Source organism: Furipterus horrens, unplaced genomic scaffold, assembly GCF_987537825.1.
Source record: "Furipterus horrens unplaced genomic scaffold, mFurHor1.1.pri manual_scaffold_21, whole genome shotgun sequence".
Taxonomy (NCBI): Eukaryota; Metazoa; Chordata; class Mammalia; order Chiroptera; family Furipteridae; genus Furipterus; species Furipterus horrens.
The window spans coordinates 136539-153949 of NW_028327191.1; the positions used below are offsets into that span (position 1 = coordinate 136539).

Sequence of the window (17411 nt, forward strand, 5' to 3'; positions counted from 1 at the left end):
CCACGCCCAGTCCTTGCCCTGGGCACCTGCTCAAGCCCCCAGGAGACAGGCTGGAGTGGGGGAGGGAAGAGATCCCCTCTAAAATGCAAATAGGTGCAAACAGCAGGGGACTATACACCACACACTCTGACCGGCCCTCTCCTGGGTGTAGAGTTGGGAACACGTATGGGAGGAGTCTCAGCCTGGTAGTCCCCCAAGAATTCCCCTCGGGCTTTCACACGAGGGACGTCCCAGCCTCTGTGAGCCCCCCAACCCCCACAGCCTTGGGAAATTCATCAGACCACAGTAGGAATGTCCCCAGGGGAATTAGGAAGAAGGAACTCAAGACAGGGCACACCTACTTTGTGGGGACAGCAATGGCTGGAGGGTCTGTGGGGGTGGTGGGGAGCCTGCCCTGGCTGTCTCCAGAGGCAGGGTCCTTATCTCTGAGAACGCGCCTACTGGGCGGTGCAGAGCAAATTCTCTGCCCAATACGGCAGCTGCCCAGTGCCTCCCGGAGCCAGGCAGAGACCTTGGGACCCACCCATCCTGGGAATGGGGTGGGCCCAGTGAGCTGGCTGTGGGGTCCCCGGCCATCTTTCTATGGCCAGCAAGAGAGTGCAGACAGGAGATGGTGGGACCACCCTCTGCCCCCAGGATATCCTTGTCCTACAGGCCGGCTCTATTGCACCCCTCCTCACTCACCGTCACTGTCGCTGAGGCCCCTCCCTCTCGTGCTAGGGAAAGGGGCCGTCCCACTTCTCCTCTCCTCGGTAGAGCCCCTGGGCCACACCCAGTGTCTTGGCTTCACCAGCACCTAAGCGTCCAGCCCTGTCTCCCTCCTGTCCCCAGCTCTTCCTTCCCTCTGTCCACAACCCCTCCCTTCAGCTACCATCATTACCAGCGTCATCGTCTCTCCTCAACACACCCATCTTGGAAAACATATCATCTCTGGGCCTGTCCAGGCCTGGTCCCCATGGAGGGTACTGGAAACCCTCCTCCCACAGGGCCCAGGGGCTCCTGGCCTCATACACACGCTCAGCCCTGGCAGCACCCAGTGACCCCTACCTCGCCCTCCCTGAAGCCCACCTGCTCGCCCCCAAGCCCTGCAGCCTGGTCTGAGATACAGAGGAAAGCAGTGGGTACCTCCATCTCAACACCCCCACCGACCCTGGGAGGCTGGCTTGAAGGAAGGGTAGGTGCTCCCAGGGGTCAAGGATGACAGGCCACACCCCCAAGGCTTCTGTCAGAGAGGGTGCCACCCTAGACCCCACGGCCCCATGGCCTGCTCCCCACACCTCTCTCTAGTGGCTGCCTTCCTCATCCCTGAGACCCCCTCTCTGAGGCCACAGTTCTGCCTACACTGGGACTCTGTCAGCCCAGGGTTCTGGGACCCCTCGGTGGCTGGCTGCCCACTGCCCTCGAGAGTGAGGCGCATGTCCTACGCCGGTGCAACCCCCAGTCTCCCACTCCCCCACACTGGCACATTCCCACCTTGGAGGCTGACACCCACGGTCACATCTGGGCTGCTGCTGGCACTGGGGCACCTCACTGTGGTTTCTGGAACAAAGGCTGCCAGCCCAGCCCAGCTGCCCCCCTCGCTCCCACGGCCCTGGGAGCCTCCTGACCTGCGCCTGATGCAGCCAGCTGGCCACGCAGTAGGGCGGGTCCTGCCTTCTCTCATCTCTTGGCTCTGTGACCTGTGATCTGGGGAGAGAGCAGGAGAGGGAAAGGGGGAGACCAGTGGTGATGGGGGGCAGGGCAGGGCCCAGGACAGTGGAGGTGGGGAGTGACTGCCACAGGGCTGCACACGCTGCACACCAGCCTGCGGCTCCCAGGGGAGGCTCCTCTCGTGGGTGTGCTGGGCGGAGGCCTTGAACCCAGGGATGGCTGCCTGCAGAGGGCCCGCGAGTGACAGGGTGCCTGCATGTGTCCCCGTGCCTGTGGGAGTACCTGTCTGTGGGGGCAGCCATCTGGGTAGCTCTGTATCTCGGGGGTGCACAAGGCTTCCCCTGTTCCTGTCCAGCCCCCACCCCCAGCCCACTCCAGAGCTCAGGCAGGTAGGGCATGAGCCAGCATTTGCATCCCCCTCCGCCACCCCTCCTTCACACTGGGAGTCCTACCTCACCCTGTGGGAAAGCCCCCCCTGAAAACCGGGTGATGACTCCTTCCTAATCTTCCCTGCTGTTGTTGCCTGTTACCATGGTTACAGTGTAGGGTGCGGGGGAGGATGCCAAGGGGGACCAAGGGTCATGGGCCTCGCCCTCTGGTTGGTGCACAGCAAGGTTTTTCCAGACGCTCGACTCACAGACACACATGCGTGCATGCACACAAACATAGACATACGTACCTGGACACACACAGACACAGATACACACTCCCTTGAACCCTCCCCCAAAGTTTCAGCCACAGACTAGGGGGCCCCTCCCACTCCCCTGAGCCTGTCAGCTGTCCCACGCCTGCCCATGGGGTAGGGGCCCCTATCAGCTGCAGCTCCCCAGCATGTGGGGGTCACAGCTTCTGCCTCCCCCAGGCTCTATGTCCAGGTGCCTATCTGAGACTGGGCCCCACCAGGTGCAAGGCCCCCTGCTTCCATCAGCAACCCTGACCCCAATGCACTTGTGGGTGAGGGGCACTGACCTGCTCAGATCTCCCTGACTCAGAACCGCCCAGTTAGTTCAGGACCATGTCCAGCCCTCCACGCATGACCCCACTCTTTCGGGGGGCTCTTGGAATTTTTCCTGGGAACAAACGGAAGATACACTGAACCTCCTCATACACCCCGAGGTGCAGCCCCCAACCTTGCTGCCGCGTGTTGCCAGCACCAGCCTGCAGGCCCTGGGGCCTTGTCTGCAGCGTGAGGGACAGAGTGGCCAGGACAGGACACGAAGCACCGCAGCTGTTTGCCCCACACTGCCTCTGTGCCCAGAACATTCCACAGGCACCAGCACGGCAGCAGGGCACCCAGTGCCCTGAGATCTGGGCAGGCCGATGTGGGGGCCTGGGTGCAGAGCGGAGGCCACTGCAGCTACCCACCCTTCCCTATGCACACCCCCACATCCTGACACCCCACCCAGGCTCAGGGGAGATGCAGAGGGGAACCAGGCAGGACCCTGCCTCACAGAGCTCTGGGGTGGCCCACGTGCAGGGCGCAGTGGCAGCGCTCCAGTGACCTCTGAAGAATCCACACACAGGGCTACCCGCCCCCACCAGGGAAGTTCTGCTCCTGAGGCTCGTGCCTTCACAGACTGAGGCACGTGTGTGCGTGCTCTGGCCTCGCCCCTGAAACCCACACCTGTGCCCCACCCCAGCCTTCAGGTCTGCTCCTCAGTGTGGATGAGTCAAGGGATGTGGACAGGTGTAAGAACGTCCCCTCCTAGGGCTGGAGGCTAGCTGGGCCTGCCCTCTGCACACAGGTGCCTGAGCAGTCAGCACGTGGTCCGAGACAGCCGGGACAACTGCTGAGCCTGGAGACCAGAGGGGCTCCCTCCTCTGGCCCCAGCCCTGCCTGCCCTTTCCCCAGGCCTGGCAGAGGGAGGGACACTTAGACATTCCCAGGACCTATTTTCAGCAGCTTGTCTCCCGGGAACCCCTGTCTGCCCCAAGGTCTGGTCCCAGGGTGGGCCTGCTGGGCCCAGGGGCCCCTCCTGGCTCTGAAGCATGGGGGAAGGGACAGATTCTGCCCTTTCCCAGAAGGGCTCTGTTCACCCCGGCCCAGGGTGCTGTGGAGGGTGGGGCACGACAACCTCCAGCTCCCTCGGCCAGCCAGCCCGGAGTCCACAGTCTGGCCAGGAGTTCCTCCTGCCCCCGCACCCGGCAGCCTCCTTGAAGTTCAGCACTGTTCCGGGAATCTGTGTCCTGGAGCCAAAGCCCATGCAAAACCGCCTCAAATTCCAGCCTCACCACTCCAGCTGCTGGGCTTGTTCATGGGCCCTGAGCCCCCACCTCCTGCCCCCCAGCCAGCCCCCCAGCCAGGCCGGGCCTGGGAAAATGTGCTGCCCACACCTGGGCCCTGGAGTTCAGCCAGTCCTCAACTGACCCCACCCCCAGGGTCGCTGGCAATCAGCCCCGGACACAGCCAATGGGCAGTGAGCTGGTGCTAGGATGGTGGAGAGGGGGGCTGGAGGGAGCCATGGCCCCCCTTCAATCCTAAAGAAGCTCGGGAAGGCGAGCCTGAGCTCGGTGGGGTCCACAGGGAGCCTCTGGTAGGGGAGGGGCTGCCTAGAGCATCTGGGTCTCAGGGTGGGGGCAGTGCGGGCACCAGCCAGGGCCCCAGGGGCCCAGGTCAGAGCTGGGGGGGCAACAGGGGTTTGGAGGGGCCAGGCCAGGAGTCGTGGTTAGACTGGATCATGGGAGGTGGGGGGCGTTTGTTGAGGCTCAGGGGTTCTGGGGATACAGTGAGGTGGTCAGATGGCATTTCGGGGCCGCCCGCCTCACTGGTTGGGCAGGGGGAGGAGCTACACCCGGGACGCGGGCGCCCATCCCCCCACCCCTCGCATCTTGCGGATGCGTTCGGGGCTACGGACGCGGGAGAAAGCACCTGGCTGGTGTGTGTGTGTGTGTGTGTCGGGGGGGCTCCTGACTGATGCCACCGAGGGAGCCCTGACAGCGCAGGGGTCACCACTGCTCCCACCCACGCTCCGGGAGACCGACAGTAGCGGCACCGCCCCGGTTTCCATAACAACCCTTTGGAAACAAACACGGCAGCGCGTCACCCTCCGCCCGCAGGAAATGGGCGCGCCCTCCCCGGCCAGACCCGGAGCGGGGGCGCTCTGCGCCCAGGCAGAGCCGCGCCCCTCCCCGGTCCGGGCGGCCAGTAGTGCACCCCTCATCCCCGCCGGGCTGGGCGTGGCCTTCCACTGAAACAGGCCGTGCCCCTCCCGCCTTTGGTCCCGGCGCACAGCTCCCGGCGTCTCCTCCTTGCAGTTTCCACGGGAGACTCCCGGGGGAGGGGCCCGGGCTGTGCCCTCCGCAGCCCCCACCCCCCAGAGAGCAGGAATTTCCCATCCAACACCGGGAGCCCGTCCCCGGGGCAGCGGAGGTGGCGCTCCGGGAGGCCCGCGTTCTCGCACAGCGACCCCCCCCTCCCGCCTGAGGTTCCTGGCGGGTGGTGGGAACGAGGGGAGCGGTCCCAGCCCCTCCTCCGAGCACGGGTCGGGGCCCCTAATGGCCCAGTACTCTGCCTGGGCGGGAGACCGGGGTCCTTGGGGTCCCTGCTTGGCGTCCGCCCTGCAGCCGGCCCGCCCTTCACATTCCGGCAGCGCTACCGGGTGGGAGGAGACGCTAGGAAATGGCCGGGACTGGCCAGGAGGCCAGCTTGGCAGGAACGGACACCGGAGCCGGTTGCTCCACCCCCCACCCCCCAGGGACACGGACGACTGCCCGTCGGACAAAGGGCCAGGTGTCAGGTTCGGCTGTGCCTGAGCCGGCCGACTGCAGGGTGGGCTGGGAGGGGCCCGTGTCAAGGGCTGGGGTGCAGGACACGGGAGGAGCTGAACGCCTGTGGCCCGGAGGCCGCGGGCTGCGGGAAGGGTGAGGAGTCTGGGGACCCGGTGCGGGGGCGCCCAGGGCCCGGGAGGAGTGCGCTGTTGCCGCCCCAGGGCGCCCAGCGGAAGAGAAGGCGCGTCCTCTGGCGGGAGGCCCCGGAACGTCAGGTATCGGGAAGGCGGCAGCGAGGACGGGGCCCCTGGGAGGGGCCGAGGGGCCCAGGTTGAAAGGGCAAAGCCCGGACCGCCTGGGGACGTCGCGAACCACTGCAGCCGACTCAGAGACGCTGGTTGGACAGGAGCGCCCTGACAGTGGAGCGCTCCAGCTGTCACCCTCAGTCTGCCCACCCTGTCCCTGGGCCACCATGCACGCTGAGGCAGGCTTGGCCACCATGGCGCCAGCCCTGTGGACAGAAGCCACAGAGCCCCGGGCAGTCCTGGTCTGACCACACCCCTCCCCCACCCAAGCCCGCTGGACCTGCAGGCTCAGTGCAGGGCTGAAGGTCCAGCTCATCCATCCATCCTTCAGCTCCCTCGCTGCAGACCCCTTCACTGGTCACATCTCCTCTAACTCCACGAGGCATTCCCTCTGCCGACTTACCAAGGCTGACCCCTCCGGCCCCCGGGGTCTCAGATGAATCCAGGCATGTCCCGGCTCCAGTGCCCAGTGCCCAGAGCCAGCCGTCCAGGCTCCAGAGGCAGGTGACTTCAGCATAAGCCTCCTCCCCACTCTGGACCCCACCCCAAGGATGCGCCCCACCCTCCCACCTCCTTGACCCCTCTCTCAGCTGGTCACCAACCCCGGGGGTCACAGCCCAAAGCAAAGCCTCCTTCCCACCACCATCAGCCTTGGGAACAGGCGCTGCCCCCCCCCCCGCCCCCCCCCCCCCCCCCCCCGCCCAAGCCGGGCCCAGGCATGTTGGGAGTTTGCGGATGAGACAAAGACACCCTGTCCTGGATTCATGTCCGTGCCACCACCAGAGCCAGAGCTGCGTCCTGCAATCCTCAAACGTTTTATTGACAGCAAAAGTCTCCCACTGTGCGTGAGCCACGGGAGAGTGGTGGGCGGGGTGCTTGCAAGGCAGTGTGAGAAGGCAGAGGGCCCTGTCCCAGGACACCGTGAGGGTGTGGCCGGCTGTGGCCATGGCGGCGGCGGGAGATAAATAACGCTGGGGAGGCGTAGGGTGGCAGGAGGGGGAGTGTGTGGCCACTTCAGAGACAGACCCACCCAGGGCCACGGGGACGGACACACAGGGTCAGACACACAGACATGGGGACTCGTGGAGTCAGAGGGGCACAGAGGCAGACACCCAGAAAAGCAGGGGTGGGCTGGTCTCTTCTGAAGACGCCCCCTGTCTGTGGCTTCCTCCTCCCCCCTACAGGCAGGCCCTGGGCTCCCAGGCCGGGGGTGCTGAGGCAGGCGGGGCTGGGCAGCCATCACTCTCCCCACAGAGCCAAGCAGGGGGCACTGGGGCAGGGCCTAGGGCTGGACTTTGCCCTCGGGGTCCCTGTCATAGATGTAGCTGCCCACGGCTCCAGTATTCACTCCTGTGGAGAAAGGCGGGAAGGGTGGTGGGGAGGAGGGGGGAGGGGGCTCCCGGCTCCCCACCCTCCTGGCCATACTCACCCTTGGGTCCAAAGAGTATGCCGTAGCAGGGCTTGTGGCAGTAAGGCTGGCCATCGTGCTGGGGGCAGGATGGTGGTGAGGCGGGGGTCCACAGACTCCTCTGTCTCCACTCCCCCTGGTGGCTTCCTCCTTGTCCACGTGCCTGCCTCCCTCCCTGAGAGCCCTCAGACTCCCAAAGCCACGACCAGCCCACTCCCCTGGCGGTGGGACGCCACGCAAAGCCTACACGTGGTGCCATGCCTCTGCGCACCCGCAAGCCTCCTTCTGGCCGCCAGGGGGCAGCCACCACCACCCAGCACCGCCCTACCCTTGGGAACGACTTGCCCCCACATTGTGCCCCTTTCAGGTGCCACACGCCCTGCCCGGCCCCCCGGAGCGTGCCCATCCACCTGCCCTCACCTCTGCGTGGCCACCCGGGGTCAGCGTCTTCCCACAGCGCTCACAGCGCAGGCATGGCCGGTGCCAATCTTTGCCCAGAGATGTCACCTTCTCGGCTGGGAAGCGGGAGACAGATGGTGACACCAAGGCCCTGGTGGGCACCTCCCACGGGCTGGGGCTGGGAGTGGCCACTCACCAAAGTAGACCCTCTTGTTGCAACGAGGACACATGTTGGGTTCCCCGGTGAATGTGGTGACGCTGGAGGCTAGGGTCCGGGGTGGAGAGGAGTCAGGCTGGTGAGGAACTCCTACGCCGCCCCCTGCCCGACACAGAGCCACGCTCACCTTTGCTGGGCCCCTTGGGGGGGGCACTCGCCTTCCGCTCCTCAGCTCGGGCCACGGGGGCCTCGATGGGGCCAGTGACCTGCGGTCCCTCTGAAGGGGGCTTTTCGTAAATATAGGAGCCAGCACCTCCGATGTTCACACCTGTGGGTGGCAGGCACTGTAGGGTGGTGGCCAGTGGTCTTGCCCGCCGCCCAAGCCTCATGCCTCACCCAACTCCTCAGAGGACGGCCCTTTGCAGCCCATTCTGTGGAGTCAGGACCCTGCTCCCAGAGGGCGCCGTGGGCTGGGCACAGTCCTGGGAAGGGCATGGAGAAAAGGGGCTGGGGCACCCCCCAGGCCTCCTGTCGCCTGGCCTTCCCTGGCAGCTGGAGCAGGTCAGGCTAGGGGGCTGGCCCCGAGCTCACCTTTGGGTCCGAACAGCGTGGCGTAGCAGGGCTTGTGGCAAAATGGCTTCCCATCGTGCTAGGCAGAAGGGCAGGGGCGCGGGGTGAGGGCTGGCGCCTGGCCTCTCCAGACCCTCCCTTCCTGCCTGACGGTGGGGAGGGCCGCACAGCTCCCAGCCAGGCCCGGGGAAGGGGGCTCACCTCGGCGTGGCCACCAGGTGTCAGCGTCTTGCTGCAGCGCTCGCACTTGAGGCAGAACTTGTGCCAGTCCTTGCCCAGGGAGCTCACCTTCTCAGCTGGGGACAGGAGTGGGTGTCAGAGCAGGCCACGGACACTCCCCGACCCTCACGGGCACTGCACTGCTGTCCCTCTGGTCCCAGTCACCCTCACTGCCTTGGGGGCAGTCACCCCTCAACATCACACCTGCCTCACACTGTCTCCCTCACACACGCCCCACAGAGTTGGCAGAGGTCCCTGGTGAGGGGAGTGGGAACCCCAAGGAGCAGGACGCCTGCCTGTCTACATTTGGCCCTGAGTCCCCACCCCACCGTGTCCAGCTGCTGCTTTGGAGCCCAAGGTCTGGGACCAGCTGCTGAGGGTCGGCTTGGGTGTGCGTCCCCCGCGCCCCCCCCCCCTCTGGTGCTGGTGCTGCTTGGCCACTTCCCAATGCAGGGAAGTGGGGGGAGCTCCCCAGGGCTTACAGCAGGAAGAGGATGGAGGAGAGGGCAGGAAGAAAGGCAGGAGACCAGCCGGAATTCCGGGAAAGGGCCAGCAGCGGCGTGGGGGTGGGGGGGCAGACCAGCTGGGCCCTGACACCTGGGCACAACCTGGCCAAGGACTAGCAGCTCTTCTGGTCCCCTTCACATAGTGGGAGCTGCCTGGGCCAAGTACCCACATCTGTGCCAGGGCGGCGGGAGTGCTGCACCTCCGGCCCAAGGACGTCACCCCTCGAGGGCAGGGGAGTGACCCTTACACCCACCAGGTGGGTTGACAGCCACACATTACTGGCTGAGTTGGGAAGACAGAATTCACTGGGTCTCATGGCTTGGAGGGGACCCAGTGCCCCACCCAGCTGTACCATTGTTGAGGACAAAGGCACAGTATCCTGAAATCACTTTGGATGTCCTGGCCTGGCTCCACTCTGTCCACTCTGCTCGCACTCAGGCGTGGGCTGCTGAGGAGGGGGTGCTGCGGTGCAGTCTGGCTAAGGAATGGGCAGGGCCCCAGCCCCCGTAGCCCCCCTCTCCAGCAATGCCTCCTGGCCAGGACAGAAGCCTTTGTTTGTTGCTGGGAGCCCACGCCACCCAAGCTGGCAGAGCACCTTTCCAGACTGTGCTGTCCGCAGGGCCGTCTGCCCAGCCAGAGGGCACAGGGCTGGCCGAGCTGGGGGCAACTCTGTGGCAGCTGGGCCGCAGGAGCACTGTCCTTGACCCTGAGCCTCACAGGCAGGAGCCCTCTCTGGGACGGGGACAGAGGGCTGGGGGGGGGGGGGAGGCTCCTGGGAGGCAGCCGGAAGCCCCTGGGCTCCCAGCCAGGCCAGAAGCACTCCAGGCCAAATCCGGTCCCTCCCCTCTGGGAACAGCAAACAACCGTTGGCCTCCCGGGCCTCCTCCGCCTCCTCCCCTAGCTGAAAGCAATATCGGGGAAGCCAAGTAGCTTCCTTTGAGTCAGCCCGACCCCATCCCAGACCCCTGACCACTACTCCAGAATGGCCAGGGAAGGGTCCCCTGTTTGTCCCCACCCTTCTGGCCATCCTCCCTTCTGGCTGTCTTCCCTCATGCAGGCGTTGCTGGGAGGGTCGGTGGGCAGAGACTTTGCTGCCCAGGCTAAGTCAGGGTGAGGATCAGCCAGGAGGAGGGAGAGTAGGTGAGCAAGCCAGTCAGTGGGTGAGCACCAGAAGGTGCTGCCTACCCAGGGGCATCCTGGCAGAGAAGACCCCTCCCTCCTATCCTGTGCTGTCTGACCTTGAGGAGGGGGGTCCTGGCCACTGGAATTCCAGTGCCCTCTCACGTTCATGGGCACTAGCTTGTCACCTCACCCCACCCGTGGGAAAGTTCTGGGGAAACTCGCACCAAGGAAGGGAGCAGGTTGGAACACGCGGGAGGTAGTTGGCCAAGGTCGCCCCCGCGTGGACCCAGTCCAGACAGACTCCAGATCTGTCCCGCCGGGCGTGGCCAGAGGTCGGGGTGCGGGTTGGGGATCACTTGAGGCCACAAGGGCCTGGACATGTGTCCGCGGGTAGGCGAAACGGGGGTACGCAGGGAAGTCAGGAACGCGCTTGAGGCGCTCCCAGAGCGCGCAACCGCTCCCGACCCCGCCCCGCTCGGCACCGCCGCCCGGAGGACCGCGACACGCCCGCGAACGCAGAAGGCTCCCCTAACCCCGGCCTCAAGCCGAGGGACCGCGCGCTCCCGTCCCACTCCCACCGGCCGCTTCTGGGTTCGGGCGCACCCGCCCCCACCTCGTGGCAGCTCCACCCTCCGGCCGCACCCGAGTCGGCCGCGCGGCGAACGGGACTGGGGCCGCGCATCCCGGGGCGGCGGCCGGGTGTATGCCGGGTTCCGCGGGATTGCGCGGTGCTGCGGCGGGGGGTTGACCTGTAAGGGCGGTGGGACGCTGGCCGAGCCCGGGCACTCACCGAAGTACACGGTCTTGTCGCACTTGGGACACTTGGAGGCCATCGTCGTCGGTGCGCCCGGTTAGCTCGAGCCCTCCGCCCGCGCCAGTCTCCCCGTCGCCACCTCCTCGCCCGCCCCGCCCGCCCGGCTACCCGCGCAACCATTGGCTCTGCTGTCGGGGAGGGGCGGGGCGTCGGGTTCCCTCCCTCCGGGTCCCACAGCCTGGAGAGGGGGCGTCGCCTGGGCGGGGGAGCACCTGCCCCGCGGGCGGGGGGCGGCGGGACCTGCTAGGCGCCCCTAGGCCCAGCGCTCTAAGCGGCCTCCGCCCGGCGTGGCTGCGCCTTGCCTATTTCCATGGCAACGTCGGGGCAGCCGGCTGGGGCCGCAGGGCGAGGCGGGAGTGCGCGGTCCCCTCGGTTCCGGGGAGCCCTGGCCAGCGAGGCCTGGGCCCGGAAGGGCGTCCCCTGGACCAGCAGACGGACGCCCCGATAGCAGGCTCGCCCGTCGCGTCCGGCGCCGGCGCCCAGGCTCCCCCCAGAGGACCCCACCCCCACCCTGTCGTGTGCCCCTCTTCCCTTTGTTGCTCGGTTTCTATAGCAACGGCCGTGAGGCTGGATCCGAGCCGGATTCCTGGCGGCCTCGGCCACCCAGCCCAGGCCGGTCCCGCCCCCCGCCCCACAATGTCTGTGGTGCCGAAGGCTCAGCGGGTGGAGGGCAGGGTGCTCGACACTCCAAAAACAGCGGAGAGAAAGTGCTGGAAGGGGCGGGGGAGGGGGTGACCAGCAGCCAGTGCACGAGCGAGCGGGGCTGTGCTGGGCGCTGACGGCCCTCCAGGAGCCATAGGGATGGAGGAGAGAAGGGCGAAGAGATGGGGGCGCAGGGAGTGGGTGCCTCTGTGCATCTCCCCCCCGCATGACTCCTCAGGACCAGCCACCCCTCCTCATGACCCAGTGCAGGACTCAGCGCCTCCCACTTCCAGCCTCTTGGCCCCAAAGCATCCTCCTGGAAGACAGCAGAGCTGGGGCCCTGAAATCCTCCCCTACAGGGTCCTGGCCTACCACTCCCACCCTCCCCGCTCCGCAGGGAACCTGCAGAGCCTAGCCCACCCCCAACGCCTGCCCCAACCCTGCAGGGGACCTGGAGGGCCCTCTGGCCTCCTCTCTGGGGTTTCCCTCCCCAGAGGCCCTTCTTCCAGCCCCAGCTGAGCCTCCACCTGTCAGATGGACAGACCCACCCCCAGGCCCAGATGACCAGGCCCAGCACCCACCCTTGCAGGTAGTCAAGGCTCTGTGCCCATCCCCCTCTGCTGCCTGGTGCACCTGCCCGGCCAGATGAGCCTGAGGACCCGGGGCCTGGCGGCCGCCGTCACCACCGTTTGCCGAGTGCACTGGATGAGCAAGTCTGTGGCCCACAGCCTCCAGGTGCTCCTGGAGGCCCCGCCCTGGCCCAGCTCCGTCATGTGGCTGCCCAGCCCTTGCACTCACGCCCTCTGCAGCCACTGACACACAGGATCCCCCCAAGCCTGACTGACCAGCCTGACCAGCCCCGCTCCCTGTCTGCACCCGGCTCTGGCCCTGTGCCAGCTAAGGTGGAGATGGAGACAGGAGGCCTCGGGGTCCTTTTCCTGGACAGGGTGGCCAGCTGTGGGGGCTCCCCACAGGTCAGTCATTCTCAGCTCTCTCCTTGCTCAGGCCGGGTGTCAGGTGTCTGTGAATAATGCATGGCCCACTGCCTGCCACTTGGCCTGGTTCCATGCCCTCTCCTGCTTGGGAGGCCCTGGCCTGCTGTGGAGGGCGGGCTGTGGGCACAGGTGTCTCCTGGGAGGCGCCCAGGGCCCCAGCCCTACCTGCAGTGAGTGGGGTGGACCCAAGGAATGGCATCCAGCACTGGCCTGATGCCCTGCAGATGGAGTAGGTGCCCTGCCCCCAGCCATAGGCCCTGCACCCAGGCCACAGGCTCCTTCATGTGCCAAAACTATTCTGAGCCTGGCAAGAAGGGACTGATCAATGAACACAGAGCAATAGCATCCACCTCTGAGGCCGCTGTGGGTGCCAGGGTGGGGCAGGAACAGGACAAAGAATGCAGGCAGGGCCCTGAGGTGGCCAGGCATGGGGGCAGGTCTCTCCACGGAGCCACAGTGGCATGGCGCCCTGTGGGTCACCCGGCTCAGGTGCCCTCCTGTCGCTCTAGCTACACTGGCAAATGGCATTTGGATCCTGGTATCAGCTCCCTGCAGGGACCCAGGCTGGGCTCAAGGGCAGGGGAGGCTTGGCAGCTCTCCAGGAAGGCCCCTCAAGGGAACTCTTGCCCACCAGAGATGGCCCTTGCCCTGGGGGAGGGGCTGCAGCCCTGAGGATGGTGCAGCTGGCAGGCCCCACTCCAGGTACCAGGGCCCTCACTCCCCTGGCCTGTGTCCACTCCCCATTCCCGAGTCCCACCTCAGACCCCAGGCAGCCCCTGTGCTGGGGGACCCTCACTCCTCAGGGCCTGCCTGCCTGCGAGGGTGGGTGGGGACCACCTTGCTCGGGCCCAGGGGCAGGGGCAAGTGGGGAGAAAGCCCCCAAGTCTTTTTCAAGGTCACCTCCCGGTCTCCCAGCTGAGACACAACGACTGCCCTGGGCAGTGGGGGCAGGACTGCAGGTTGGAGTTGGCTGGGGGTGCTGTGGCCACCTCTCCGACACCTTGGCCTGTCACCCAGTTGGCCCATGACAGGCTGTCAGATGGAGACCGGGGCCCCCCTTATCTGTCTCCAGACAGTGAGCAGCAGCTTCTATTTTAGGTCCCTGACTTGAGAGGGGCATACCTCTAGAATCGGGGGAGCAAGAGGCAGAGCTTAGGGAGGGATGAGGCAGCCCTCCAGGGAGGGCCAGCTGGGGCAGTCCAGCCTGAAAAGTGTCCCCCACTCCGACCCTTGCCTCTAGCAGCTGCCGCCACCACCTGTCCGCAGACCTGCGAGGGTGGGTGCAGAGGACGCCTACGGTACGGTTTCTGAGAACAGACCTGCTGAAATCTGAGCAAATTCTCACGCGGAAACTCCACACCTGCTGGGGTTGCCCCTAGCTCTGTGGCCCTGGACAGAAGCCCTGGACAGCTGGGGCCGGGCGCTGCCCGAAGTAGGACAGTGGGCCAGCCATCCCAGCTGTACTGGTTGCTGCACGGGAGGGGGAACCACATGGCCACAGGGGCTGGGGCCCTGGCCATGCCAGGCCACCCCTGCCTTGGACACACAGGATCAGCTTCACCGTGTGAAGGCCCCGAAGGAGGCAGCTGTGTGGGCGGAGGTGAGGGGGCAGCAGAACCCCAGCCCAGCCACACCACTCACTGCGGGTTCCCCGGGAGGGTCCTCTGCCCCAGGTAGATCCTTGGGCGTGGAGCAACCCAGCCTGCACCTCAGGTGACCCCCCAGACTCAGGCTGGGGTGCCATCTGGACCCATGCCGGACAGCAAGCCCAAGCCTGGCTCCTCCGAGGTGCTGGGAGCAGGGAGGCCGTGGGCTCGTACGGGGAGAGGGACAGGAACAAAAAACACAAGAAGGACTAAGTGGTTTTTTCTTTTTATGAGTTTTTTTTTCTTTGTTTTTTTTTAATATGAAAATTACTTGAAAAGACAGGGGCCAACCCCACCAAGCAGCTCGGCCGGCCGCTGGCTGCGCCGATCCTAACATTCCAGGTGTAAGTTACAGAGCTTAACTTCATCTACAAAAAAAGTAATAAAAATAAAATTTAAAATGGCACCTTCAACGGAACACAACGAAACCTCCAGCCAGCCCAGGCGCCCGCAGCGTCGTGCGGACCTGGGCGGCTCCTCACTCCGCTCCGGCCAAAAAAGTAACACAAAGCTAAAAACAGCTCCTGGGCTCTCCCGGAATAAGTTAACCGCACTTCTCCCCACGCGCGGCCCAGGGAGCAGCTTCTCTGCAGGTGAGGGTGGGAAGGCGCTACCAAAACCAGGCGGGCGGGCGGGCAGCAGGCGGGGCTGGTCTGTGGCTGGAGTGGCCCGGGGCAGTGGCGGCCTAGTCTTCGATGACGATGGGCTCATCGTTGACCGGCGCAGGAGGGGGCGGCCGCAGCGGCAGGGCCTGGCTCTGGCGCAGGGCGATGGGCTTGTAGGGCCTTCGGGCGGCACGCTTGGTCTCCGAGGACGAGAGCAGCTTGCGGATTTTCCTGTGAGTGCAGAGGGACCCCCGAGTGACGAGGACACACAGCACCCCCAGTGCTAACCCCACGCCCGGCAGGAGGTCCCACCTGGTCTCCTCGGTGGCCATGTAGAACACGTCGTCAGGGGCGTCGATCCAGTTCATCCTCCGCCGCTTGACGGGGGGCAGGGAGCCCCCCCGGATGAGGCGCACTTTGGTAGGGTACGACTTCCCATTGAGCAGGAGGTTCCGGCTTGGTCCCTGGGTGAGGGGAGTCGTGAGGGGGCTTCCCTGGCGCCTCCAACACAGCACCCCCCTGCCTGCCCCCCACTGGTCCCACTGGGCCTCCTCCCAGGAGCCCCAGGGGGTCGTGAGCACACACCTGTGGGACACCTCCCCCTTACCATGTGCCTGGTCTGTCCGTGGTTCGCCAAGCCTGACAAGAAGGGAGGACAGAACATGAGGCACACGGCCCAGTGTGTTCTGCAACCACATGTCGCTGAGGACGCCACAGCCTGCCCTAGGGAAGCAAGAGGCCCCCTGGGGCCAGCCCCTCAACCCCGCCCCCTCCCAGGCAAAGAGTGGGGGATGAGGAGCCTCAGCTGCCCTCGGTCTGGCCTAGACCTGTCCAGTGGCCCCACAGCTCCTGGGGCTCTGAGGCCACCAGTCCTGGGTCCCAGACTTGCTCCCGCTTCCACATGTGGGCCACACACCAATGACTTGGCCCAGACAGATTAGGATCCATGTACACGGGAACAGACCTTGCCCAGTGCCGCCACAAATGCAGTGGCACCAGAGGGCCCCTCACAGGTGGCCACTCTTTGGCCAGGACAGCTCAGAGCCTAGGAGGCGAGTTGCCCTCTACGACCCCGCGAGCCTCTGTCCAGAGTCAGGACAGGCGCCGTCCTGGGTCACAGTCAGTCTGCTGCCAGGCCTGGCCACCCCCAGCGGCAATCAAATGCACATGGGTGAAGACCTGAGCCGAAAGGCAGGGCTGACCCCGGGGCCAGCAGCACCTTCCCCTGCCCGGGTGTGTGGGCGTACCACCCACGCGTGGCCTCCCCGCTGGCCCGCGGCGTCCTGCTCTTCCCAACACAACCCCAGCTGAGGTGCAGCCAGGCACCCCCTGCAAACCGCCTTCTAGCCTGTGGGGCCCTGGTGGGTACAGGGGCCACAGCGCTACTTACCCAGGTAAGTGCCTACCAGAGCGACAGGTTGCAGAGAAAAGAAAACAGACTGAGCATGAGAGTGGGTGCACCCTGTGGGAGCCTAGCAAGGTGGGTGCAGTGAGGCATGTAGGGAGTGAGTTAGGGCCCCCAGGTGGGGTCGGCCCTGCCCAGAGTTCAGGACCATGTGCCCGAGAGAAGCCGACAAGGAAGCACTCCCGTTTTAGAAAACCCCACAAAGAGCATGTGGACTTTATCCACCTTACTTATTAGTGGCTTTTTATTAAAAGAAAGAAAAGAATCCTGAAGCCCAAGGTGGCTGCCAATGGGCTCCCAACTTCATGCCTGCAGGCATCACCGGGTGGCTGACAGGCAGGGCCAGTCTTGCTACGGAGACTAGGCACCAGGTAGCCCCTCATGATGAAGCCACAGGGGCGCTGCAGGGCAGGGGCCGGTGAGAGGGCAGAACCCAGAACCATTACTGCTGGTGGCCCCACGGGACACTCAAGATGCATCAGAGAGCATGTGCCTGAGAGACAGGGCTGGTTGGATGTCCCCTCCCTACTGCCACTTCTCGGTCCCCTCCCCATGCCAGCCCCCAGCCCTCAGCCCTGAACTTTGGGAGGACACCTGGGCACGTCCATGCTGGCTGGCCCATGGTGCTAGTGTGCCCCTGCCTGCCTGTCCCGGGGGCAGGCAGGAGCTCTGAGTAGGTTCCCTGAATCCTTCCTTTCTGCTTGGCTCCCCATCCCTCCAACATGGCTCCTGCAGGTGCCTCTCCCAGCTGCAGGCTGAAGCAGCCCCACGGCCCTCAGATGCCCCTCCCCCAACTAAAGGGCAAAGGCAGGGCCCTGGGACAAAGGGTGGGACTCAGACCTCAGAAGCCCCGCTCCCGGGGCCACTGCCAATCCCACAGTTGGTGGTGGGAGGGTCCCAAGGTGGCTTCGCCTCCCCCCACCCAGCTTTAGTCCTCTTCCCCTAAGGGTGCTGCGGCCCGGTGTCCCCTCGCCCTGTCAGCCACTCCCACCCAGCCCCTCCCCAGGCAGGGCGCACGCAGTTGCAGGCACAGCACAGGTGACCAGGAGAGCTGAGGCTGAGGGCATGCGGGTGGTCACAGCGTGATGGCAGACAGCACAGGTGGGCAGCTGAGGCACCAGGGCCACATGAGCGAGGACAGTCCACTGACCAGGTGCCAGGCCAGGAGGGAGGGACAGCACAAGAGCTTGAGGCTCTGGGCCAGGAGACGGCATTTGGGCACCTGTGGCCCACGGGGAGCCCTTGGTTCTTTGCCAAGT

The 17411-nt window shown here is 65.6% G+C and overlaps 2 protein-coding genes and 1 long non-coding RNA gene across 6 annotated transcripts in view; all 3 read right to left on the reverse strand.

The window, feature by feature from the left end:
• Positions 1 to 1612: 1612 nt before the first annotated feature.
• Positions 1613 to 6197, reverse strand: LOC149990162 (uncharacterized). Its single transcript, XR_016508905.1, has 3 exons — positions 6067 to 6197; positions 2620 to 2720; positions 1613 to 1686 (listed from the first exon to the last, which is right to left on the reverse strand). It is a non-coding gene; the product is annotated as an uncharacterized LOC149990162 (long non-coding RNA).
• A 403-nt stretch (positions 6198 to 6600) lies between these two features.
• LOC149990163 (cysteine-rich protein 2) lies at positions 6601 to 10994 on the reverse strand. 2 transcript variants are annotated; one of them, XM_090265648.1, is made up of 9 exons: positions 10836 to 10994; positions 10270 to 10417; positions 8399 to 8493; positions 8219 to 8276; positions 7815 to 7955; positions 7667 to 7735; positions 7492 to 7586; positions 7093 to 7150; positions 6601 to 7013 (listed from the first exon to the last, which is right to left on the reverse strand). In XM_090265648.1, exons 1-9 carry the CDS (start codon positions 10977 to 10979, stop codon positions 6946 to 6948), a joined length of 876 nt encoding a protein of 291 aa, XP_090121774.1. In that variant the 5' UTR covers positions 10980 to 10994; the 3' UTR covers positions 6601 to 6945. The 2 variants fall into 2 exon arrangements, with proteins under 2 accessions (XP_090121774.1, XP_090121775.1); XM_090265649.1 differs by lacking the exon at positions 10270 to 10417 and having other exon boundaries at positions 10836 to 10940.
• Positions 10995 to 14356: 3362 nt separating this feature from the next.
• MTA1 (metastasis associated 1) overlaps positions 14357 to 17411 on the reverse strand; it is a 28878-nt gene continuing 25823 nt past the window's right edge. For 2 of the 3 annotated variants that reach the window (XM_090265644.1, XM_090265643.1), the window contains exons 19-21: positions 15355 to 15386; positions 15060 to 15211; positions 14357 to 14978 (exon numbers count right to left, since the gene is read on the reverse strand). In XM_090265644.1, the coding sequence (XP_090121770.1) occupies positions 14828 to 14978; positions 15060 to 15211; positions 15355 to 15386 (335 nt within the window). In that variant the 3' untranslated portion in view covers positions 14357 to 14827. Of the gene's footprint in view, positions 14979 to 15059; positions 15212 to 15332; positions 15387 to 17411 lie in introns of all 3 variants that reach the window. The other variant, XM_090265645.1, reaches the window with a different exon arrangement.